Source organism: Apium graveolens, chromosome 2 (genome assembly GCF_009905375.1).
Source record: "Apium graveolens cultivar Ventura chromosome 2, ASM990537v1, whole genome shotgun sequence".
Lineage (NCBI taxonomy): Eukaryota > Viridiplantae > Streptophyta > Magnoliopsida > Apiales > Apiaceae > Apium > Apium graveolens.
Window position 1 is genome coordinate 8,435,098 of NC_133648.1, and position 26,710 is coordinate 8,461,807.

A 26,710-nucleotide genomic window follows, 5' to 3' on the forward strand; every position below is an offset into this window, starting at 1 on the left:
TTTCAATACTATTTATTATCTCTTATTTTAAAAATTTAAATAAAAAAGAAATGTGTATAACTCTTAACTATAGTAATAATATTTAAATTTAATTAACATCATAATTTTAGTAATGTATATTATACCGTATTTCATATGCATACCCAAATAAAGTAACCATACATCTATAAACGAAAATGAATATGCAGACATAAATGGAACAAATAAAATTCTCTCATATTTATTAAGAATCTTTACATGATATTAGAGATGGAAAAAGAATACATTACCTATTTAAAATATTATAGTGGTTACTTGAAAACATACGAGAAAAGGTATAAATACATATCAAACTTAAAAAATTATATAAAATTATGGGTGATAAATTAATGAATCAAGTTGGGTTGGGTGAGGGAAATATATTTGTAACCCGTACCCAACTCATTTATATCGGGTTGACCAAAAAACAACTCATCTATAGTTAGATTTACGCTGTGTCGGATTTTTTAGGTTAATTTTAAAAATAAATTACAGAAATATACTTTATAGTTGTCTTAAAATGCGTGTCAAGCATGTGAAAAAAACCGTAAAGAAATGAGGGGGACGGGTTAGTAGTTTTTATGGATTTATTTTAATTAGTATATTGTTTTTCGTCATTATTATAAGTAAAAAATCAATAAAAAAATTTAAACTTTCTAATATGTGTCCAATACCCATGTAAACATACTACAAAAAATGATATAAACAACTGCAACTATTTTTAAGCCTTCAGGAGTTATTAATGGGAATTGACGAAATATTGATTTAAGATTAATTGAGAAATTGGGAATCAATTGCAATAAACAGAGGATGTATATTTATGAACTAATATATATTTACCATGTCGTAAATCTCATAACTATTCATAATTAACTAGTATACTATCTATGACTATGAGTCATTTCAGAATGCAGAGCAAACAAAATATCTGTACTTAACTAATTATGCAAGATAATTAAAATAAATATATCACATTTTTCATATATCTTGATCACGAGTCACGACAGTGGTTCATGCGTGCAGTATATGTGCATGCATTTAGCTGCTTAATATTCATCTTCATCATCATCATTATTCATCTTACTTGGCAAGTTTGGACGCTGACGGACAAGACCGTGATAGTATTATTATTTTTACGTCATGTCACCTATTTATACCACATGAATGTTTACATGTGATCTTGTATAAAAAAAAATTCACTTTTCTTTATTTTTGTTAATTAATTACCCTCAACGTGATACTTTTGAACTCCTGCAAGTGGTACACAAGCTCAGCGGTTATATAAAACCTTTTGTTCGCTAAAAAGAATTGCGTATCAAAACTCTTGGACAAAAAATTTGAAACTGCGTATTTTTTTAAATTTGTGAAACTATAGCTGAAAATTTTATTATCTATATTTTAAACAAAAAATAAAGGCTTTAATTTTAAAATTAGCCAACTGAATTACCTCAAAAAATAAATAAATAAAGTTGACTGAATTGTTTGCGAATGAAGGAAGCAGGTGAGACATCCGTTTTCTAGGGGCAATAAATAGCTATGTTTGTACGTAAATATCGACACTCGGGGGTTTATACGAAATTAAGGGTGTGTTTGGTATTGTTGTTAGCAACTTTTCGCTGAAAAGCAGTTGAAAAACTGTTTGGTAAAATTTAAAAGCTGCTTTTCGGAAAAGTGTTTTTGACTTAAAAGCGGATGTTAGGGAAAGCAAGTCCCTCCATACTTCTAGAAAAAACTGTTTTTCAGCTGTTGCGGGAAGCAGATGCTGATTTCACAATCAAACATTATCAAAAACATCATTATTTTTTAATTTTTTGTATCAAAACATATACGTATCAAAAATATTAACAAACAATCATCTGATTTTTAAAACATCACTTTTTTTAATGACACTTTTTCTTACAGCAGAGTAATTTTTAACAGCAATACCAAACAGAGTCTAAGACTCCATATTCAGAATTAGTATTAAGCACCCTCCCTCCCAACTCCCAAGTCCCACCACACATGTTTCAGATTTTAGGGCTAACAATCTCGTCACGGACAGGCAGCACCGAAGCGTTCAAGAATTAAAAATGTTTATTATTGGAATAAAATAATAATCCTCTTAACCAACATTCTTCGAGAGCAGGGGATGCTTGCTGGTTATTTCTAGAACTAGTTACGGTGCGCGTAAATTTAATTATTAAAAAAAAATATTAAATTTCAAGATTTTGAGAACAAAACTCTCTTATTGAACATTTTTCAAGATTGAAAGCTAAGGGTAAAATCAAAAATTTAGTAATAATCTGAACAATAATGAATAAAATTGTTTGATAAAATTATTTAAATTTCTAAATGATAACATTAACCTATTTATCGTTGAGTGGTTGATAATGTTCAATAATTCTTTTTATTGAAAGTTGTTTAAATTAAAATATATATAAAATTAAAATACTTTTTTTGATAAGTTAAATTTTTATCATTTTGTAATAATTAGGCAAATTTAAAAATTAGACCGTAAATAAGTACAGTCACTAATAATTTTAAGATAATACTAGATAAAAATGAAAAAAAAATAATATATATATATATTGTTAGGAAATGAATAACACACAGAAGAGGGTAAATGTGTTTTACTGTTTTTAAGCTTTTCTTGATTATTTTATAGTTGAACAAAATAAATTAAATCTTGTAGTGAAAGTGTGTTCATGCAGAAATTAAACTTGCAAAAATAAAGAACACAGATCTTCAAAACTCACTTAATTTTATATTAAAATTAAGAATGTTTTGCTACAAAATTTCTAGGCTATTTGTTGATAAAGAGCTTAGCTTCTTCTTGAGAGAGTTACAAGATTTTTTTTTATCTAAATTGTTACCACTAACTAAAGGACCAGTGTTAATTTTATATTTTAGTTAACTGCTGGTTTACACAGTGTACAATAAGACATGCTATTAACTTTAGTAAACTGTCACTTGTCATTTTCATTTTAGGAAAAATGTATCTTCTATTTATGGCTTAACATATCTTAGTATCATGTGTTTACTTTGATATTCCCTTATCAGTTAATCTTCACCATTGATCTTGCATATCCTTCAAGCTGTTTTTTGTAGACTTGTCAATCCAGCTGTTTGGATTGTTTGTTGATTGTTAATCTTGGATATTGAACTGATATGTAATTTTGTACTTTGAAATTTTATCTCGAGATCTCCAGTTTGATCTATAGAGAACTTGACATCTCGATAAGTATATTGGCTTATCGAGATCTCTAGTACTCTATAGTTAATTTGTCTTGTAGAGATCTCCCAGTTCTCTATACGAGAATTTGGCCTGCCGAGATCTCTAGTCTTCATATCTTCACTTTGACTTATCGATATCTCTGAGTTCTCCAGTGGCTTATTGACTTATCGATAACTCAGAGTTTTCTAGTCAAATTTGACTTGTCGATAACTCGGAGTTCTCTAGTGAATTTTGATTTATCGATATCTCTGAGTTCTCTAGTGGAATTTGACTTATCGATAACTCAGAGTTCTCTAATGAATGTTGACTTATCGATAACTTTGAGTTCTCTAGTGAATAAATGACTTGTCGATATCTCCAATCTTCATTTCCTCAATTTGGCTTGTCGATATCTCTGAGTTCTCTATAAATTTTCCCGAGTTCTCTATAAGTCATTTTGGAGTTCTCGAATGATTTCTCTGTAATACTAAACATGTGACTTGTAGAGACATATCCTGAAACTTTAGGTCAAATCCATTTTTGGATCACTTTTTTCGGGGTGAATCCGACCATGACTTATAATATTTTTCCTAAAACAGATTTATTCAACTCCAAATTTCTTCATAATTCTTCCGATGCATGATCTTCTTGATTTTCTTCCGTATAGAATTTTTAGGCTTGACATTTTTACAGATTTTAAATGTTACAAGTACAAATGCAGACTAAGATTACAATACAACTTAGTTAGGATTGTCAATTTGACTTAGTCTTGTTAAAGTACAAGCATGTCCTGCACAACACACACACAACACACACATATATGACTTTTTCAAGAGAAATAAAATTGTAAACAACCCATGATACTATTTTAGAATTTTATCAAATTTATTTCTAATGTAAAATAATAATTGTATATTTAAATATAATAAAAAGTTTAACAACTAAAATTTGGAAAAAAATTGATTTTAAAATTGATTTCATTGTGAAATAATTTTGAAAAGTGTGATTTTACTACAAACCCATTTTGAACAATTTCATCAAATTACAATAATTTTTAAATAAAAAAATTATGCAATTTCATCATTAATTTGGTAATTAAAATTTGTAACTATATATGATGAAAAATGAAATAAATTATGTATTTACATTCTTTAAATAATGGTTCTTTACATATCTTTGTATAAAAATTACTTCATGTATTGACACATATATATATATATATAAGCTTCAAATAAAATTTACGTATTTTTCTATTTTAATTTAAATAATTATACATTTAATTATTTTTAATTCAGTCAGAAGTAATTTAAATTTAAATTTAAATTTTATTTTCTAAATATAAAACACGAAATTTAAAAATTTACAAACTTTTTTAGTCACAAAACAGATTTCAGTACATGTGTTTGCATACGATTACGAGGATAAGAAGAATGTATTTTTTTTAATAAAAGATGAATACGCATATTAAATAAAATGACAAAATATAAAATTTGTTACATGAGAAAAGCAAAGTGACATAAATATAATTTGATTGGTTCAGTTAAAATTTAGAAGCCCAATCATTCAACAATTGTTCAAAAGAAATTCAATCGTCCAGATACATAATATTTGAATCAAACAATCTTAACAGAGAAAAAAAAAATGGTTCAGTTCATATTCACTAACAAACGGGGATTAACTCATCCTCTTTGAAGTCTTCTGTTTCTTAAAGAGTACAGAGCATGAGGTATGGAACGTGGAATCAATGGATGAATGACTTTGAGGTACTCCACAAGTGAGGAATCATTTTAGAAATGGGACCAAAAATAAATACATACATACTGACTCTACATTATTTATAAATTTTATTATTAGTCCCCACCTTTTATTTTCAGTCTCTTGCTAAAAAGCTACTTGTGAACTTTTATCACTATCGTTTTATATATTTTGATGTTGTCATTTTTTCTCTTTTGGAATTTTGTATAACCAGTCCTTTCTTTTATGTTTCCATGTATTTTCTTTCTTGTGGGATTGTCTCACTTGTTTCATGATTTGTTACTAACAACATATTCTATCATTATGTCTTCTCCTAATTATTATACCACTTGTATTTTTCTCCATATTTATTCTCCAATAACAAACATAAACAGATTCTAGTTAATTAAATTTATCCATCTTACAAATGAGTTTTTGTTATAATAAATTTCAGAGTAATCCTTATCCCTTAAGCTATATTAACAATAAATGAGAGTCCATTTTTAATTTACGTTTATTATTTAAAGTTATTGCATCTGATTTTTCCTAAGAAACTTTAAAATATTGAAGAAATTATAAAAAAATTAATTTTTTGACAATTATATAAAATTGATAAATAATGAGTATTTCAATTTTATTTTTTCAGTCATTTTTGGTAGGACTGGAATAGGTGGGACCACGTAAGATAATAGGAAAATGGCCATGTGAGAGTGGGGTCAACCGAGCTGGACATGTCTAAATCGAAATAGTAGTAGTACACCTAAGCGGGGTCCACCTTTTAGACCACTGCTTTTTTAACACCTCCACCACCTTGGGGTCCACACCTCCACCACTAGATTTCTTCCTCATGGTCCTTATTTTTACTTATTCTCTTTTTAGCTAATTACTAATTTAAACTGATTTTTTTAAACCGTTAGTTAAAATCAAAATTTTGAGACATTGATTAACATAAACAGACGATATTTAACAAGTTATATAAAAAATTCAAAAATTTTAAGCCCCTCGATTTTTTTCCCGTATTGGGTTTTTGAGCACTTCATTAAAACATTGAACTCCGGCCGATACAAACCCCCGAACTGTCAACTACAACTTGATTGTGAAATAAAAACCGAGCTAACCAAATAGCTGTTTTTTTTTCAGATTGTTTAAGGCATAGAATATTCAAATTCTTTAATCTAAAAAGTATTATAATGACATCTCGAGTAATCTAACCGACATCAATTCCGAAATTAGTAGTAACACAATTGACCTTCACATAAGCATCATCTGTAACCCAATATTCTGAACTATCAATTATATCAATTGATATTAGAGCGACAAAAGCCCTTAAAATGCGAACATTTTTTTGTTGTGAAAGGTGAGTTTTTGCGATATCCACTACCGTCTCAGATCTGATACAAGTCTTACGGATCTCGAAAAATATCATAGAAATCTTTTTCAGAGCGGCTGAAACCACCAACAAAAAACAAAATAACATCATAATATAAAACCCTAACATCCCAAAAATATGGACACGACTAACAACCTTGAAAATAAGGTACTCGACAAGATCTCACCTGAAAAGAATTAGTTTTTGGTTTTATCGAGAAAATGATACATAAATAAAGAGTAGATGGGAGAGCGAAGGGGGTTTGATCAATTAATGGATGATGGTTGAAAAATGGAGAATTGGTGGCTAGAACACTAGTTTCGGGGGTCTGACTCTCAAAATCCCTTTTAATTGGGTTAGCACAAAAACTTGTTTGTTTATAGTCAAGGCCGTTCCGAAATGATTTGGTTAAAATAGGGAATAATTGTTGTAAACTAGGATTCATAAATAAAAATGCGTCAAAATATATAAATTTAACCGGGAATGAAAAATAAAAACAGACAGGAAAGAGGAAATGAAAGAAACTCCAAAATGAACTAGTGGTATCAATGTCGGAAGGAGAGCACGGGAAGTAAACAAACTTTGTACTTACACGAATAGCAGATGCGAGTATTCTGATTTCTGATTTCTGACTTTTAATTAATAAGAAAGAGACGAAAATTTATTTAAGAAAATTGACTCAGAGACAACTGTATTGAAAGGATAGCCGTTATTGAAAAGGGCAAAATGGGGAATTACGAGGCCAATTAACACAGTTGACTATATGATTGTCCCGGACTGCGGCCCATAGCAGTAGTAGTAAAATAATATCGACACCAATCTTAAATAAAAATTTAATTTAATTTAATTACAAGACTAACAAAGTTTATGTTAAATTGTTCTTTTTTTTAAATAATTCTTGATCTAGTTCACTTGGTAATACGGTAATATAATCGATAAATGAAACGAATAAGTTTGTCAAAATAATCTTTCTAATCCCGGTGTAACTGACAAGAGTAAACATTTCTCGGTTCAAAATCTAACAAAAAAACGATTTTGATTTGATTTTTAATTAATTCGGATCCGATTTGATTCCTAACTTTTTTTTAAAAAACCGGTTCTTAATTTAGTTCGGTTTTTAACACTCTAAAACGATAAGAATCGAACTGAATCTTAGAAATATATTATTGTATAAAATATTTTTTCTCTTTTATAATATTATAATAAATTTCAAGACATAAAATCTTCTTTCAATAATTTTTTGTTGAAATATATTGTAAATATTTAAATGTGAAATATAAGGAGAACTCGGTTTTTTCGGTTCGGAACTAAACCTTGCTGAAATTTACGGTTCAGTTCCGGTCAGTTCTTTCAAATAAACGACTAATGTTCGGTTCTTAAAATATTTCAATTTCGGTTCTTGATTTTTTCGGTTCTCGATTCAGTTTAATTTGACCCTGTTTGGGTGTTTCCAAATTTCGGAAGACCTAATCATTCCGAAAAATAAAATAAAATTTTATGATTTCTTTTATCTTCCTCTGATAAAAAATATATGTGAGTGATATATTTGTTTTGAATTTACAATATAAAAGTATAAAAAATTGAAGAGAAACTATGAATTAGCTTTGTTATTCTTGTTTGTTCTGTATCTAGTATGCAATTGAGCGTAATAGTTTTTTTTTTTTTTTTTTACTTTTTTAGAGCATCTTTGGTTATGATAGTTAAAACGGTTAGGCAAATGAGGATTATTTACAATTTTATTGAATTTGTAAAATCAGGTATTTCACTGGTATTAGTTATAATCATTAGTTATATTCAAAAATATTTTTTTATTCCTATTTTTCAGATTTGTATGTATATATATGTATATATAAACTTTAAATAATAAAATGAGTTTAGTTAATACTTAATTCAATACATGAAAAAAATATATAATTATAATTTAATAATTATTACAACTGAAAATATAATAACATATATATATATAACAAAATTATATTTAATAAAAAGTTACTAATATATATTGTATTATATATATATATTGTTTGTTAAAAATAATTAATAAATTTTGTTAACAAGAGCACAATATCTTCACACTTAATATTATATAAATTAAAAATATTATATATAAAACAAAAATTTTAATATTTATGTATTAAATATTATATAAATATATGTATGTATTAATGTGTAGATTTATGTTTAAACATGAATTAAATCTGACGTGAAAAATATAGCTAATACCTACAGATTCAACAAAAATATAGAAAACCGGATAAAAGATATCTAAATTTTTTGCTAATAGGTGATGTGGTTGGAGTGCTGTTTTTTTACCTAATATTTATATTTGAGATAATGGTGGGAGATACTCTTAGATAGGAATTATGAATTTTTAATTGTATATGTACTACTCCCCGTCCCATTTATATTGCCCATAATTCTATTTTTATATATTTTTAACGTATTAAATATGCTAACAATTGTAAATTTATATATTTATTGTTAAATATATATTTTTTAGCTTATAGCCAGCACCGGAATTGAGGGACTAAAAAAAGTTAACATTAAATTTATTGGTGAAAAATTATAACATATAAGTAAACAATTTACGGGAGTATTGTAATGTATGTGGAATATGGGAATTAAAAATGGTTGGTGCAAGGAGTTTAACAGAGTCGGTCCCTGAATGCAACTGCAGTTAGATGCACTCAACCGTACTTGTCAAATATATGAAGTATCTTTCCCCTTATATTATTATTATAAACTAAACTCCTCATCTCTCTCTCTCTCTCTCTCTCCAGCTTTGCTTCTTACACTTCTTTACCTCAACTACCCCTACATTCCAACCTATACATACACCAACACATTTTTATACTTACATACATTGTCTGTAAACTGTCCCCGTCCTCCTCCTTAGTTGTAGCATCACTTTCTGGGTTCCATCTCCATTCATTTTTCTGTAAAATTAAAGAAATCCTCCTCCTCTCCCTCACTAACCAACTGTTTTCTTGTTTTCTACCTCTCTCTCTCAATCTCTCCCAAATCTCTCTCATCTCTCTCCCAATCTCTCTCATCTCTCTCTCTCTTTTTAACTGTTTATCTTCTCACTGTATACCTACTTTATTTCTTCTTCTGCTTCACATGGAAGCAGCTGAAGATTGTTGTGTTAAAGTTGCTGTTCATATTAGACCACTCATTGGAGATGAACGTCTTCAAGGTTGTAAAGATTGTGTCTCTGTGGTCCCTGGTAAACCCCAGGTATAATTTACTTACATTTTAAAGATTTTGGGTTGTTTTGTTCTTGAATTTTGTGAAGTTAAAGGCTCTGCTTTTTAGATCACATTTTGTTGGAGATCTAGATCTTTAAGTTATCATGTTTTTGTACAATTTTCTGATAGAATCTGTGAGTTCATGCATGTCTTTGGTCGAACTCAATGATCTGATTGTTTCCCCAAACAGGCTGTTGCAGTGTAGCAAAATTGCCTAATTTTTCTGCTGAATTTTAGACTTGTATAGTATTCATCAGTTCAGAATTGTCACCTCTTTCAATACTTTATGTATATAAAAGAACTTTTTATTTGATATCTTAGATTTTTGTTCTAATTTATAATGGTCAATCAGAGGATTGGTTCTTTGTCACCGCAAAAGGTAAGTGGCTGGCGCAGCTCGTTGCTCGTTAGCCTTCCACTACTTGTAAAAAATGATGAGAATTATAAAAAAATTGATGACCTTAAAATTTTCATATTACAGATTGTAACCTGTTGAAGGGGTGCGAGGAGATTGATTCTTCTAACAATAATAAGAATAATTAAACTTCAATAATTTAGGATCCATGTAAAAGAAATCAATGATGTTGACATACTTCAAAGTACTATCAACATTGTTTTCAGAGGTGGAGGTATCGCGAGTTTTGTACTTTTGTATCTATCATATTATACTTATTATATATAAATCCAAAATCCGATTTCTGGCATGCAGAAGATTTCTAGATAGTGCTCTTACAAGCTAATTGATGTCTTGAGTACAGAGATAAGTGTATTCTGTCTTACCCCTAGACATTAGGAGGAAAATGCACTAGCTTCTGCAGTTCTTCTATGCCTCTATTGTCAAACATATTCGTTTAAACTCCAGACGAGGCTCATTAATTTGAAAAATGAAATTAGGAAATACTAATTCTCCCTCCCAACTTAACCTTCAGTCTTAATAGGTTTCTTCTGATATTGGTTTCGATTATACTTTCAGTTAGTTGTCCAATTTTGACCCTTTTAAGTTTCATCCAAGTTTCCTAATCCACATATGGTAATATATCTAATGTATCAGAACTTGTGAACTGCACACGAAATGTGAAGGAAATTCATAAAAAAAATCAGAACTTTTCATGACTTTAAATTTTAAAATGTCAAAAACATGACTCTTCCAATGGTTCCAATCAATACCTTTTTTAGTAGCAGATATCTAAAAGGTGTAACATTACACAAAAACTTACTGTCTTGAAAGTCATGAATGGCCTGTTCTCTTTATGTTGCCTGAAAAATGTCAAATAAACATGTGAAATGCTTTATGGGAGTTGTGATTGTGACTACTGATGTGGAATTCCTTGTTTTTTCCTTCCAATTTTCATTTGGGCAATTTTTTCTTGGTTATACTTTATGTTTACCGATCCAGCAATCCCTTCATTTTTTTGATGTACTACATTTTTTGCTACTTAAACAATTCCCTTACCCAATCTTGCCTTTCACAATTGTTGAAGTCTCAACCTCTTGTAGGGGATTAATTCAATACCACTAGAGTAGGAGCCCTTTGGTTCATTTTAATCTGGGAAGCACCGACACTCCAAAAAGGATGCCGTATGCGTGTCGGACACGGCCGACACGGCTGAGTACGTGTCTGACACGCCATGTGGCATGTCGACAGAAAAAGGCGATCGACACGGGTTCGACACGCGACCGACACGGGTTTGACACGCGATCGACACGGCCCACCGACCTAACCCATATAAAAAAGCCCAAAATCATCTTTAAAAAGCCCAAAATCAGTTTTTAAAAGCCCAAACCATCTTATATTAACCCTAATTTAATGTCTCTCTGTCTTTTACAATGTTGGGCTCTGGATTGGAAACAAGAAAGAGGAGGGCTGAAGGTGGTTCTGCTTTGGAGAAAGCTTTTAATAATTAAGCCAAAGAACAATTGATTGCTGAAATTGCAAGAATGTTTTATTCTTCTGGACTGCCATTTCATTAAGGAAGGAATCCATATTTGACATATACAAATCTTATATTATTTATACTTTTTTTACTTTTTTTTGCCGTGTCCTGTATCCAGGACACTTTGATAATTGATGAATCCCCGTATCCCGTGTCCCGTGTCGCCGTATCAGTGTCGGTGCTTCCTAGATTTTAATTTAAAACACTTATGGTGATTCTCAAATAAGCTACTTACAAAATATTTCTCTCAATTTAATTCATCATATTGATGTTAACATGGGAAAATGTCTTGAGAAATATAGGCTGTCTATGTTATCAGAAGTGTTTGTAGTCTTCTTTATTACAGTGCAATCTCAGGATCAAATTGTGATAGAATGATATTAATAACACAAATGCTAGATATCAGATATGATTTCAATGTTGAGTCTTTATGGTTTATTGTATGTGACCAACCAGAAGGAACTAATTTATTTGCCAATATTAATTTAACTAATTGTCTAGACCGTCCAAGAACGATGGTATAATTTATTTGCCTATCTTGCCGCTAAACGTCTCAAACTCGTAAAAAAAGTTAATAGATGATGTTTGGAATGGCCTGATGATTTGCATCAACCCCCTGAAAACAGGAACAAGACAATGCCTCAACTTGTTCTGTTAAAATTTATTAAATGGGTCATTATTTTTACTCGCCATAAACTCCAAATGCTGCAAGAACATTAATTCCTTAGAGATACTAACAAGCTTTCTACTGACATGGTTCTACATTGTGGTTCTGTGTGTGTGTGTGCATGTGCGTTTTTGTGGAGTTGAGTGGTATGATATCAGGAAAAATGCAATTGTTTATGTTGATTCTGTATAAACTACTGAAATTTAGCTCTTGTTGCTATTATGTATGATATTGTTCAGGCAATTTGAAAGAAAAGGAGTTCAGTTAATGATGTCTGAATGTTGTTCAGGTTCAACTTGGTCCACATTCCTTTACTTTCGACCATGTATATGGAAGTTCTGGTTCTCCCTCATCCGGTATGTTTGAGGAGTGTGTAGCTCCTCTTGTTGATGGGCTGTTTCAAGGATATAATGCCACTGTTCTTGCCTATGGCCAGGTAAAGTTTCTTAACCATAATAACTGCAATCTTTAACAAATCTGTATAGTGTATTATCGCTTTCTGGTGATTTCTAATAGTTGAAGATTTTAATATACTGCAGACTGGCTCGGGCAAAACATACACAATGGGTACTGGCTCCAAAGATGGTAATCAAATAGGGCTAGTTCCCCAAGTTATGAGTACTTTATTTAGCAAAATTGAAACACTAAAACATCAAACTGAGTTCCAGCTGCAAGTTTCCTTTATCGAGGTCTGATGACTTTCTTTCCTTTTACAGTTGCTTACAATTATATTTCATCATATTCTATCATTTTTCCATTCATTTTAAAGCATGGTAAGGGAGAGAAAGTAAACCTTTGCTTGTTAGCATAATTTTTTTTAACATATTGATTATGAAGCTACTGAATTTTCATTTTGAAGTTATTTATAATGACTATTTGTTTAAAAGGCAGGAGGTTTTATGGTAATGGTATAAAGTGTAGCACGTTAGTTTTGTCTATGTAATTGTAGTTTCGGAAAACACTTACTTGACTGTATTTTTTGAAGTTTTTTTTAGACAAGGACAGTATCTTTTGAAGTTTGTTTGCATTTAAATTATAATTAATTTGTCTAATTGAGCAAAGCCCTGTATCGGAAACTGTTCTCTTTTTTCTGCTTAAAAATCCTGAAATATCGGAAATCTACTTCAGCTGGAACTTTTTTAACTAGTTTGTGATGCTCTACGGAATATATAATTTATACTTTGTTCCAATTTCTTATAAATAACCACCAGATATCTATTTGTAGATTCTTAAAGAAGAAGTACAAGATTTGCTGGATCCTGACTGTTCTAACAAATCAGAGATGACAAATGGCCACTCGGGGAAAGTAACATCCCCTGGTAAACCACCAATACAGATACGTGAAACATCAAATGGTGTTATTACATTAGCAGGATCAACTGAGCGTAGTGTCAAGACATTAAAAGAAATGGCTGATTGCCTGGAGCAAGGATCATTGAGCAGGGCAACAGGGAGTACCAACATGAATAATCAGTCCAGGTAAGTGTTGTAGTTGTATTTTCTGTTTCTTCTATTCTATAACTTTGTGATGATATGCTGAGGATAATTTCCACTTATATGCCGAGTCTGATCATGAGATAACATGCAGTGGCTATTGCATAGTCATATGTTATGGTTGCTGCAATGTGGAAGATTGCCTCTAATTGTCTTCTGTATATAGATACTTCAAATAAATATCATTAATCATGATATTTTCCATCTATGTTTGAACTTTATGATAAACTTTCTACTTGAGTCATTAGGCTATAGTATGTAGGATTATTTATGCATTTACTTATTTATAGAGATAGAAGTTTAAGAGGACACTTATAGCAAGATCTTCATGCAAGGAAATCAGATCCATGTCAGTATTTAGTCAGTAACATGCTTAATTCTTTTTCCAGCTCATTCATGTATGTTTCTTTCAGAGTGTACTATATATTTCTATTATGTATAGCTGATTGATCATGTTGCTTCCTCTAACACTTTAAGGTTTTCGATGAGTTGGTTACTTAACATGGTATGAGATCTCATTTTGGGGAGGGGTCTCAGGTTCGAGTCCTTCCATACCCATTTGTTTAATTTAACACGACTGAGGGGGAGTGTTGAAGAGTGTTGGGAGTTTTAAATGAGTTGGTTACTTAACAAACACATGGAAAGCATTTTGGTGCATTTATTTTTGGTGACTTTTTTTGTTAAGTAGTTACTGAACAACTTAAATTTATAAAACTATATATGTCGTGCAGACACTCAACATATTCCCTTCCCCAGTCATGAGTTAACATGCTCAGTTTTACTTGTCAAAATAAGTGACAACTTAATCTTTTATTTTCCAATTCTTTTACAGTCGATCTCATGCTATCTTCACCATCACACTGGAACAAATGCATAAGATCAACTCTAGTTCTCCTGGTGGTGATACCAGTCCTAATGGATGTATAGGTGACGAATATTTATGTGCAAAATTGCATTTAGTGGATCTTGCTGGATCAGAGCGTGCTAAACGAACAGGCTCTGATGGCATGCGTTTTAAGGAAGGTTGGTGTAACTGTTTGTGATTGTGATATCTAATGAAATATACCCAATATCAAACTGAGACAACATCTTTGGCTTTTCACTAGGAGTTCACATAAACAAGGGTCTTCTTGCACTTGGCAACGTAATCAGCGCACTCGGTGATGAAAAAAAACGAAAAGAAGGGCTTCATGTTCCATACCGTGACAGTAAACTTACTCGGCTTTTGCAGGTCTTCTTCAATTGCCATAATTCACTGTACTGTATGTAAATCCCTGGATTAGTTTTTCATCCATAAATAGTGCACCCAGGGACACAATTATTGAATCTTATAAGCTGAAAGCCTTTTTGCATTTGTAACTTGAGTGGTTCCCCATTTTTTATTTATGTTTCTACCTATTGCCTTTGAATTTTAACTCGTACTCAATTTAAGTTTTCATGCACTGGCAGGACTCGCTCGGCGGTAACAGCAGGACTGTTATGATAGGCAAGTCTTGTTTGATTATACTTATTCATTTATTTTATTCTTTTAAAATATTTGTATTGCTTGCATTATCAATAAAGCATTTGTGTTGCTTATGCTAATGTATTTTGTTTAAAGTTTACTTTCACGCAGTGTTTATAAAAATGCTTATGTGGTTCCATGTTGACAAGTTAGCATAACATAGATGATTGTTATCTTCCTCAAAATAGACTAGTCTATGGTTTTAGAGTCTAGTTCCACGTATATAGCATTTTTCCTAGTTAACTCTCCTGTTATCTTTTCCCCTTTCTAATAATCATTATGTTTGCATGATTCTATTTTGTTTAGCCATTAGGCATTACCATTGATTTATCCCATTTTCCAGCTAGAAGTTGTTTAAATCTTATTAATGCTTCAATTTGATCCGTGATATTACTTCCCTTTCAGCCTGTGTTAGCCCGGCTGATATCAATGCTGAAGAAACTCTAAACACTCTTAAGTATGCAAATCGTGCCCGCAATATCCAAAACAAGCCTGTTGTAAGTTTTGTAATTTGTAGGGGTTTTCGTATTTTCAACCACTTTTGGAAATGACTATTTGCTTCTTAATGGTTAAATGTAAGCAACTGGTATGTTCAATTTGCCAATCAGGTTAACAGAGATCCAATATCTAATGAGATGTTGAAGATGCGGCAACAACTAGAGTGCTTGCAGGCAGAACTTTGCGCTCGTGGGGGAGGAGCATCATCTAATGAGTTACAGGTACCGGCATTCTGGTCTCTCACCTGACATGCTGAATTAAAGAATACAAGCAGTGCCTAGTATTCATCTTATCGGACTCCTTTGTTCGGGATATCTTCAAATAAGCCCCTGTGAAACAGTCATCTCATTTCAAGACACATATATGTGGTTATATGCTCATTTTAATAAAAAGTTAAATCAGAAACTGAATAGTTCACCAGTGATTTGACATTACAGTAGGAACACCAATTTAAGACAATTAAATCTTTCGATTTACTGCTAAAGATTGTGTTTAAATTTTGTAGGCTCTGAAAGATAGGATTGCTTGGCTTGAAGTTACTAATGAAAATCTTTGTCGCGAACTTCATGGATACCGCAGCAGATCCTCTGGTTTGGAGCAATCTGGAAACGATGCTAAGGTAATCAAGTATTTCTTTCTCACTTCTACTTTTTATGAAGTGTGAGGCAAATGGCGCGCTCTACTTCTACTTCTAACTGAAGGCGAAGAACCGGCATTGCAAGCAAATGGAGAAATGGTATACAAACGATAGAAGAAAGAGTGTATGGAATGCGAGACTGCGAAAGTGGGGAAGCCGGAAGTTACTAAATAAGTCGGAGGAAGAAAGTAGTTGGACAGCTGTATTCATAGACTGTCATTTGTTGTCAATTATGTTCAAAAGATAAAAAATATTAAGCTGAGTGATTGCATATCTCCATACTAAGCTTAGTGGTTCCATGTCTCCATTTTGGATCTTACAGGTTGGCGAAATAGTTTCTACTAAAACTGAAGGGCTTAAAAGGGGTTTACAGAGTATTGACTCGCCAGATTGTCAAATGAGTGAAAGCGGTAATATTTTTATTTGACAGAAAACTCAATATTTTACCCAGGAACTGATAGAGCCTTAAGGAACAACTCTATTTTTTTTGTACTCGTGAAACATAATGTAGTTTTCATTGTAATGTGTCCATATCCTTAAATGTTTGATTGCAAACATATGCAGGTGACTCTAGTGACATTGATGAGGAAGCAGCAAAGGAGTGGGAGCATACTCTTTTACAAGATTCTATGGACAAAGAATTACACGAATTGAACAAGCGATTAGAACAAAAAGAGGTATAACCATTTTTGTTATCTTTCAGGAATTTAGAATCATTAGGAACAAGAATATTGAATCTTTAATTATGTTAGATTTAAAAAGTAAACTGCATTTTCTCTGTTGCTATTAATATCTTGTAGTTGAAATATATATGTACTCCTGACAACTTGATAAATAAAATGGAAGTAAATAATACGATGTTTTACTTTCCTGCAGTCTGAGATGAAACTTTTTGGCGGTTTTGACACAATGACACTAAAGCAACACTTTGGAAAGAAGATTGTGGAACTTGAGGATGAGAAAAGAACTGTGCAGCATGAAAGGGATCGATTATTGGCTGAAGTTGAAAATCTTTCTTGCAACTCTGATGGGCAGAAATTGCAAGAAGTTCATTCTCAAAAATTAAAAGGACTTGAAGCACAAGTGAGTAGATGGCCTCATATGATGCCATTCTCTTACTAGCGAGACATTGAAGCTCACTGATTTTTACCTGTCTTGCATCTCAGATTCAGGATTTGAAGAAAAAGCAAGAGAGTCAAGTTCAACTTTTAAAACAAAAACAGAAAAGTGATGAAGCAGCAAAAAGATTACAAGATGAAATTCATTTTATTAAAGCACAAAAGGTTGGACATTGAACCCCAGATTGACTTTCTTCATATATTTCATTCTTTTAGTCTTTTTGCTGATAACTTCTTGCAAACATTCTAGGTTCAGTTGCAACATAAAATTAAACAAGAAGCTGAACAATTTCGACAGTGGAAGGCATCTCGAGAGAAAGAATTGCTACAGGTATTTTCCATGTACATGGTTTAAGCTCTTACATCTACATTTTGTCATCATTTACCTCATCTATATTTATATTATCAAATCTATCACTACTAGTTTATTGAAACAGTTGTTAGCGGTATATTGTTATGTCATTGAGAAACAATATCAAACTAGGTTTGTGAATAGTCAACCTAAATGGTTATTTTAGCATCCCTTCAGAATTTGGTATGTAACGCCTAGTTACACTATTGCAGTAAAAAATTTTGTGACGGTTATGTTAAAAAATGTTTGCAAGAATATTGGCCAAAGAATGTGTCATACAATGTTTATGGTTGTGCTCTGCTGTATATACATTGGGCATGCCAGGGACTGTAAATGTCATATATGTTTGGTAAAGTGAACCAGTTTATTTAGCATTTATTACTTTATTTATTAAGCTTGCATCTTTGGCTTATTTCTCTTTTTATGAAACTCTTGTTTTAATTCATGACATTTTGTCAAGAAAGAACTATAGATGTCAGCTTAGAGACCAACATAGTGAAAAGTTTCCGCGCCAAGTTCATTGTTTTTTTGCCTAAAAATTTAATTTTACACGCAGTTAAAGAAGGAAGGGAGAAGGAATGAGTACGAAAGACATAAATTGCAGGCATTAAATCAGCGTCAGAAAATGGTGAGGGCTTTATTCTTTGCATGTTTTTGTGTTCTTTAAATCGTCTTAAATTAATAACATTGAGCAGAGGAAGGCACAAAACCTAAGAACTCCAATACTCATTGCCTGATCCAACAGTGAACCTGTGCGACTCCAATCCTCATTACCTTAGTTACATGAATGATCTGTTGCAGGCTTGACATAGTCACATAAAAGTTACCTTTCACGGATTTTTTGTTGGGCAATTTCCTAATCTAAATTTTTGAATCTTGTTGAGTTTTTATTTTATCAGATATTCCATTTACTTTATGGTTATGGTATTGCTTTACTTTAAACTTTCCACACATATGCAAAAATATTATAGAATCGGGTAAGGTGATGATAGTGCTAAAAACGAGGATACTCGTGTTTCTGTGAGCTTTGAGATTATTAAGTAATTAGGTTGTTTAGAGTCAGTAGCCAAAGATCTGGAAGATACTAGAAGTGTATTAGAATTTTCCTATCTAATCATGATGTACTGATGTGTGTGTGTTGTTAACTGATAAATTAAGTTGGTCTTGTGCTTGTAGTATATACTGAAGAGAACTGCTACTGATCATGAAAATTCTTTCTTTCAGGTTCTTCAAAGAAAGACCGAAGAGGCGGCTATGGCTACCAAGAGGCTTAAGGAGTTACTAGAAGCTCGCAAGTCTTCAACACGTGACAACTCAGGTATTTGCTTTTCGAATATTATTTCATACATTGAAATAAACTGCAGCAACCCTGCCTTATAATACGAAGCATACCACTTGAACAAAGCACAAAACTGGAAATCAATAGAATATAAGTTTTGTTGAATTGTTAATAACCCGATGTTTACTGAAAGAGCTACCTTATTCTCTCTATATTTATTAAATATAATAGGTTTTTTCTTGGTTATTTGTCTAATGCCTTTATTTTATATCCTTGTTACTGAAACTGTAGCTATTTCGGCTATTAGCCATGGAAATGGAACAAATGGACAGGTAATCTCTATGTTCACTCTTCACCCTGCATGTCAATTTTAGCAAATTATATGAAATTATAGTAACCTAAGTTATATTTGAAGACCAACGAGAAATCCTTGCAACGTTGGCTCGATCATGAACTTGAAGTCATGGTGAAGGTTCATGAGGTCCGATACGAGTATGAGAAACAAAGTCAAGTGTATGTATCATTTATACATGTTTTCATAGTTTGATTATTGAAAGCGACTTATGTTAACTAATCCAACCTTTGGTTATCTCTACAGCCGAGCTGCCCTGGCAGAAGAATTGGCTGTTTTAAGACAAGTTGAGGAATTTGCTTTAAAGGGCCTTAGCATTCCTAGAGGAAAAAATGGTCTTTCAAGGTAAAAATGTAATTACATATTAGTTTCTTTAAATATTTTTCTCTTCACTCAAATATTGTTTCTGGGGTTGATAGGCTAAAACTTCATTCAACTCATAACCATATTGGCAACTTGCAGTTGGGTTATTGAACTCAAAATTAGAAATTGGATGGAAAGTTGAGATGGACTGCTCATACTCATATGAAAATAATATACATGTCAACCAACCCAATTCATGTTTAATAGGTCAACCCGACCCGACTTAAAAATCTGGACCAATGTTTCTCTGGTGTACTAATAGCTAAAAGACTCATATTGTGTGTCTACATACATATATATAACCAAGAAGTATATTTAATCTAGATGTTTCTCTGGTGTACTGGTTGCACATTTTGAGCATTGGAAATATCAGGTTGACTAATGTTTTTGCCTTCTCTTCATTTCAGGGTTTCTTCCATGTCACCTAATGCGCGAATGTCAAGAATATCATCTCTTGAAAACATGCTAAGCATATCGTCGAACTCGCTTGTCGCAATGGCTTCTCAGCTATCAGAAGCAGAAGAGCGTGAGCGCGCCTTTGCTAGTCGTGGACATTGGAATCAGCTACGCTCAATGGGTGATGCGAAACATATGCTACAATATATGTTCAACTCGCTTGGTGATGCAAGGTTTTTTTCCTAAACCTGGATTTTTTGTTTCTTCCTTCAGACAAGATTTTTATATATGTGAACAGCTTCTGGTTCCCACCTAAATAAACTCTAAGACTTTTTAATTTTTATTTTCAGAATTGCGATATTGTTTCAAAAAAAGACAAATTAGGAAAAGGCTAGGAAATTTAAATGGTGCTCTAGTATAGTGACAAGATCATATTAATAAATAGGCCTACTGTAACAATTTTCACTAGTTTATTTCTTTTTGAAGAGATCAGTGCTGTACCAGAAACCAAAAGTATGTATAAGTGTTAGCCTTTGGTATTACTCATAAATTTGGATAAACCTACCAGTACCATTCTATCTAATTATATAGAGGTACCTGTTTTCTCTCATCAAATGATCACGTGGAGTCCATAAGATTTTCTTAAATTGGTCGTTAGAGCAAGTCCAACAACTCCCCTATATGAGCTCTTAAGTTCAATTATAAGGATTTTGACAAAAAATGGCAATCCAACAGTGTCTTAGTGCTTCCTTAAATCACTAAGACATGACCTTCATTCTTTATCTTTAAGGAACTTCTAGTGCTCCATTATAACACTTTTGACTATAAAAAATTCATTCATCTCTCTCTTTCTTCCACATTTTGTCCATATTTTTTCAAATTTATTAATATAATAATAATAATAAGGAAGGAGTATAGAGATTATAGTTGGAGTTAAAATACAATATCATATCCTAAATTACTAAGAACCAATATTTTATAATATTTATAAAGAAGCTACTAGCATATTGTTGGACTTGCTACTTGCTCTTATGTATATGTATATCTAATCGATCTGCGGTTTCAGTATTTACTTCTAAAAACTCGTATATGTAATGGGTCTATACAGAATACCAATTGATAAATTGTCAACAGGTGCCAATTGTGGGAAAGGGAAATCGACAATAAGGAAATGGAAGATCAACTCAAAGAACTAGTAGGTCTACTCCGACAGAGTGAAACAAGAAGAAAGGAAGTTGAGAGGGATCTTAAGATAAGAGAGCAAGACCTAGCCATTGCACTGGCTACATCCGCTTCTGTATGTTTTCTATACTTGAGTGAAGATATGCGACTTTTTCTTGTTTGAGTTTATTATGTTTTTTTGAGTTTATTATGTTTTTATTCTATATTAGTACATGTTAACTTGAAGATTGTGGTACCAGTTAAGTCAGAAAGAAGGGTTTATAGTTGGAAATTGACTTCTGCAACCTATATTGCTCTAAAATTAGTTGATAAGAATATTACCCTCCTTGCGTATCTTAACTTGTCTCCTTGCTTATCTTGACATCCGATGATTAGTCTAAGCTACTACTGTACTGGAAAAGAGTACCCCTATGCAGGCCGTTTCTAACAATGATTGGTTTATTCTTTCTGGTTGTTTGTGTCTAAATACTTTAGAGATCTGATGAGCATGGGAACTCTCACAATTCACTGAAACACGTAGCAGATGACATGAGTGGCCCATTGTCTCCGATTTCCGTGCCTGCACAGAAACAACTCAAATATTCAGCGGGTATTGCTAATGCATCGGTCAGAGAGTCAGCAGCCTTTATAGATCAGGCCAGAAAGGTATTCTGTGCTTCTCGTTACCTTGCCTATTTTGTGCATATACCTTTGGCTAACCACCACACCTGTGCATGCAGATGGTGCCAGTTGGGCACTTGGCAATGAAGAAACTGTCATCAGCAGGGCATCCGGGTAAACTATGGAGATGGAAGAGAAGCCATCACCAATGGCTTTTACAATTTAAATGGAAGTGGCAAAAACCTTGGAGACTGTCGGAGTTGATTAGGCACAGTGACGAAACAATCATGAGGTCACGACCACGTCCACAGGCTCTGCCAGATGTAGTCCGTAGGCGTTAAGTTTCCTGTCAATTCTGTAAATTCTTGTTTGACCCTCGATCATCTCCATGGCACAGCACAAGGAAGACCATTAAAAATAACTGCAGGTCTGTTCATAAAATTTAATGTGTACGTAATTAATCTAAATTTTATCTCGCTACTTGATACTAATGGGCGTTGGGAATCTGATTTGGTTTCAGGCGGCATGCAAAGGTATATTAGAGTTCTATAGCTGGCATACTGCAAATGGGCACCTTGTAAAGTTCTGTAAGTACCCAAGTGCAGGCCACATGAGTTGTCGCAGGTTAAAGGCTGAAAAGACTGGATGCTGAAGTACTTCGGGGTGAACTCTATTGTTGTGAAATCTCTCCTGGAACCTTGTTGTGGTGTTAGTTGGTTATCAGATTAGATAGTGTCAAATAGCAGTTTCTGTGTGGTTTTTCTATAGGTAGTAGTAACCATTGTGTGTAAGCACAATATTGATTTTGGGTGAGGGAAGTGAGCTCCAACATTTTTTTTACACTGTGAAGGTTGTTTTTCCTCTTCTTTTTAGCCTTTTAGGTTTTGCTTCACATAGGTGCAGTAGATTAATTCAACTGATGATGTAAATGCACATTGTAACACATTGTAATAAAAACAAAAAGAAAGTTTCTTTGTGTAACCAGTAACAACCACAGTGTACACACATATATTACATGTAGAATGAATATCCGAGAATTGCTAGTTGCCTATTTTGATGTTTGTATATATGAAATTAACTGAAAACAATGTTCTCTCAAAAAAAACTGAAAACAATGTTTTCTTATTCAAGATCAAGTTTGGAATGTATATTGGCCATTCAATCTACAATTAAACTACAAAAGGCTCCAGAAGTTATATCAATGTAGCTTTCCCTGTGAAACAGATTTAGCTCAATTGTGGTGAACTAAATTGTATAGGCTTTTCTCTAGCCAGATAGGTATTTTCAGTAAAATCCAATTATATATTACCCCCAATATGCTAATTACAACATGCAAATAACCATGAGGAGACGAATTGACACTGCAAGTCTGCAACTTCCACAAACAAAAAACAACACTTCCGGACAAATAATAAGACTACCACAAAAAAACAACGATCCCCACTGCCCTGCATAAGGACTGATTACAGTCATATAGCATTCTAAAAAATCTTTTTGATTATAACTGAAGACTGTGCAAACAACATCTGGTCGATTATTGTCCATAATCTCATGTGATAACCACTCTAATACAGAATGATTAGTGATGCTAGGTTACAAGTACAAGGAAACAAGACTTCAAACCCGTCCACCTTGTCCGGTGCCAATCACAGGATCAAGACTGCACACGGATTAGAGAGGAGTCGAGCAATGTACAAGTTTACATTATCATCACTGCCAATCACAGGATCAAGACCAAGAATTTGTTGCAGGAGGAAGGATCAGATTTTACAACACCAGTATGCATAGTGTTCGTCTTTGCGATCGCTGCCTACAAGCCCTCCACACTGTAAACAAACAAAGCTGCTCCCATCTGCAAATGCATCCAGCATAATTTGCTTTCTTCCCGCCTCGGACAGTATCGAACTTCCCTTTGCATCAGGTTCAAATGACTGCCCTACTGTGCTAGATTGAGATGGCTCAGTTCTTGATGGAGCTGCCTCAGCAATGGCACATTCAGCAAATAAGGAGGCTAATTCATCAGCAGCACTACTTGTTCGTAGTTTATTTCTGTAAAGGTCTCGGGCACGGTCCATCACTTGAACAACAGCTTCATCTCCTCCTGTGTTCTTCGTTGCCACTACTACCTGTGATAGATGTTTTGTAAGTTGAGTTCATGAAAATAAAGAGTGCAGGAACTATATTATTGAATATTGACTGAATCTACAATGCTACTTTTCCTATGCACCACCATCCATCAAAGTCAAATTCTACTTGATAATAGATATTCTACTTGATATTGGATGCACAGTGGTACGTCATTTTGTAGGTATACAGCCTTTAACGCCCCCCCCCCCCCCCCCCCCCTCAACTCTCCCTGTAGCTTTTCCAATATCTGTGTGGCACTAAAAGTATCCAATCTAAGGGGTACAAACAAGTATTACAGCTGATGCATCAAACCAGCCAAGCCAAAGGCAACTGAAGTGAGTACTTGTATAATATTTAACTCACTGTGTGTTTGAGAGGCTTATAGAAAGATTAGGTTCACAGTCACAATCAACTATTGCTAAATGGTTAGGCACTTGCACAAAACTTTCGGTGGCTATGCCACCAACAGAATTCATATACATGAAGAAAAGTCGCATTATTGCACACTTTTAGAAATAGAATTACACAGAAGCAACTGGTACGCCTGCTAGAGCAGTTAGCATCTAGTTATTCATAGTAACAATTTGTGGGGATGACTGATGCTAAAGAGCACCTAGCCTTGGTAAAAAAAAATAAAAAGTACAACAAAGACCAACCCCTTTCTAAATTCATTATCAAAAGTATACAATAAAAGCTTGAATCATCGTATTACCAACAAACAATATATAAACCATCATACAGTGTTAAGTAACCAGCTCAGCTCACCTAAAAACCTTAAGGTAAGAGAGGAAAACCTTGAATGGATCAAATCTTATTTTACATACATAAAGATTGCAAATTTTGCAGAATAAACTTCATTCTTTTATTCAATACACATGAGGTAAAAGAAAAATTATCTATGAACATTCATTAGTTTAAAACAATTTTGTGCTTTCCTTTTTAGTAAAGCTTTACTACCCATGATCACATACATGACATGTACATAGATCTTGTACAACCCGAGGAGTCCAAAATGAAAACAACGTCAGTCCATGTTTCCAAAATTCTGATAAATTTTATCAGCAAAACGGCTTGTTCAATTGCGGTATTTTTTAAATTACTATTTATTCCGATTCACAAAGTAATATGAAGTATTTTAATCCAAAATATTATGATGTCAAGGAAAAAGCACAGGGCAACATGTGTTTACTTATCTACTAAAAAAATCCGAGAACGGAAGGTGATTGGTTGGGGAGCATCTTCATCTTAAACACCCCGAAGGAGATTCTAAAGGCATTTTTTATATATTTGGGAAAAAACAGTCCAAAATACATCAATTTAGAAACATTGGCCCCTTGAATCACATTAGATAGCAAGAATACGTATGACTTGGATGTGACGTGGATACGTACTTATATATACTAATATTTCTGTTTCTCCATTTTACCCGTGTAACACATATGTGCACAACAATTTCTATTTGTTTTGTTAGAGCAATGCAAGGTGTAGGGGCGCATTTCAAACACGTGTACCATTAAACAATATTGACAAGTGGACATTGCAGTTAATCTTACTACAAACAGCCTCGCACTGCACGGACTGTTGTGTCTCTATGAACTGCAACATCCCGCACAATGTATGGCTGTTTTCAATACCATTGCTGATACACGTAACACAATCTTAAATTACCTTTTTTTAAGTAAATTAACGGCCCCTTATCCACTTTAGTCCATACTTACTAATAATTCGTATCTTTATCATTTTCACAAAGAAATTCCACACATTTCAAATTTAATTCAAATCATAACAACTTTCAATAAATTTCTTACTCAATTCAGAAAGATACCACTCGAACTTCCAATTGTATCTTTACCATACTTTCCAACAAATTTCGCGAATTTCAGTTTCAATTCGACTCATATCAACATATTTCGAAAGTTTTCTTTCCCAATTCAGAAAAAACACCACAATACCACTCAATTTCCAATCTTACACATTAATCATATACATTTCCATCCAATTCAATCACACAATTAATTCAAGCCCATCACTAAAACAACTCACCACAACTAAACCAACAAAATTAAACACAAATCCCCATCTGGGTCATCAAGAAATGCATCAAAAACAATCAAGATAACATTTTTACACATAAATTAAAAAATCAAGAAAATCAAGAAAAGGTAAAAAAAGAAGATGAAAATTTTACCGCGTGGAGAGCTTGAGAAGGATTGCCCTGATCAATGAGTTGACGGGCCAGTGTCAAAAGGTTTCTAACTGACTCATGCCGGTCAGTCGCCGGAGTTGTTGTCACCGGCGCCGGAGATTCTGTGTCCATCATATCGGAGTCCATGTCAGCAAGCAATCAGACAGTTGTGTGTGCGTTTGTGTTTCAGTGTCGAGTTTTTACAGTAAATGATGTTTGATGACTCATCAAAGGAACTGATGTTCTTGTGTGTAATAGATGGTTCCAGCAGGTTCTACATGTAACCAGGCCCAAATGAAGCCCAAAAGAAGCTCTTGGTATTAGATGATCACTTGTAATTGGGCTTCTTTGCAACTAGGCCCAAAAGGAAATTTTTGTTGCTTGTTTTTAGATAGCTTTTGAATTGGGTTTTATTTAGTATATGGACCGAGCAAAAGGTCCTCTAAAAATATTTGATCTA

The 26,710-nt window shown here is 32.9% G+C and overlaps 2 protein-coding genes across 2 annotated transcripts; one reads left to right on the plus strand and one right to left on the minus strand.

Moving 5' to 3' along the window:
- Positions 1–9,080: 9,080 nt before the first annotated feature.
- Positions 9,081–22,929, plus strand: LOC141706860 (kinesin-like protein KIN-4A). Its single transcript, XM_074509732.1, has 25 exons — positions 9,081–9,551; positions 12,453–12,599; positions 12,703–12,852; positions 13,389–13,642; positions 14,490–14,680; positions 14,764–14,888; positions 15,107–15,143; positions 15,567–15,658; positions 15,770–15,880; positions 16,165–16,278; positions 16,619–16,706; positions 16,861–16,973; positions 17,173–17,379; positions 17,463–17,579; positions 17,665–17,745; positions 18,323–18,394; positions 18,991–19,084; positions 19,337–19,377; positions 19,461–19,558; positions 19,644–19,742; positions 20,168–20,389; positions 21,291–21,453; positions 21,813–21,983; positions 22,058–22,365; positions 22,459–22,929. Exons 1-24 carry the CDS (start codon positions 9,435–9,437, stop codon positions 22,277–22,279), a joined length of 3,126 nt encoding a protein of 1,041 aa, XP_074365833.1. The 5' UTR covers positions 9,081–9,434; the 3' UTR covers positions 22,280–22,365; positions 22,459–22,929.
- A 534-nt stretch (positions 22,930–23,463) lies between these two features.
- LOC141706861 (uncharacterized) lies at positions 23,464–26,482 on the minus strand. Its single transcript, XM_074509733.1, has 2 exons — positions 26,254–26,482; positions 23,464–24,064 (listed from the first exon to the last, which is right to left on the minus strand). Exons 1-2 carry the CDS (start codon positions 26,395–26,397, stop codon positions 23,699–23,701), a joined length of 510 nt encoding a protein of 169 aa, XP_074365834.1. The 5' UTR covers positions 26,398–26,482; the 3' UTR covers positions 23,464–23,698.
- Between the last annotated feature and the right edge of the window lie 228 nt (positions 26,483–26,710).

Coding starts and splice junctions, on each gene's coding strand:
- LOC141706860 (XM_074509732.1), top strand. CDS start 9,435: ATGGAAGCAGCTGAAGATTGTTGTGTTAAAGTTGCTGTTCATATTAGA. Junction 19,378..19,460: donor GAAATGGAACAAATGGACAG/GTAATCTCTATG, acceptor TTATATTTGAAG/ACCAACGAGAAATCCTTGCA. Junction 20,390..21,290: donor AACTCGCTTGGTGATGCAAG/GTTTTTTTCCTA, acceptor AATTGTCAACAG/GTGCCAATTGTGGGAAAGGG.
- LOC141706861 (XM_074509733.1), bottom strand. CDS start 26,397: ATGGACTCCGATATGATGGACACAGAATCTCCGGCGCCGGTGACAACA. Junction 24,065..26,253: donor CTTCTCAAGCTCTCCACGCG/GTAAAATTTTCA, acceptor CATCTATCACAG/GTAGTAGTGGCAACGAAGAA.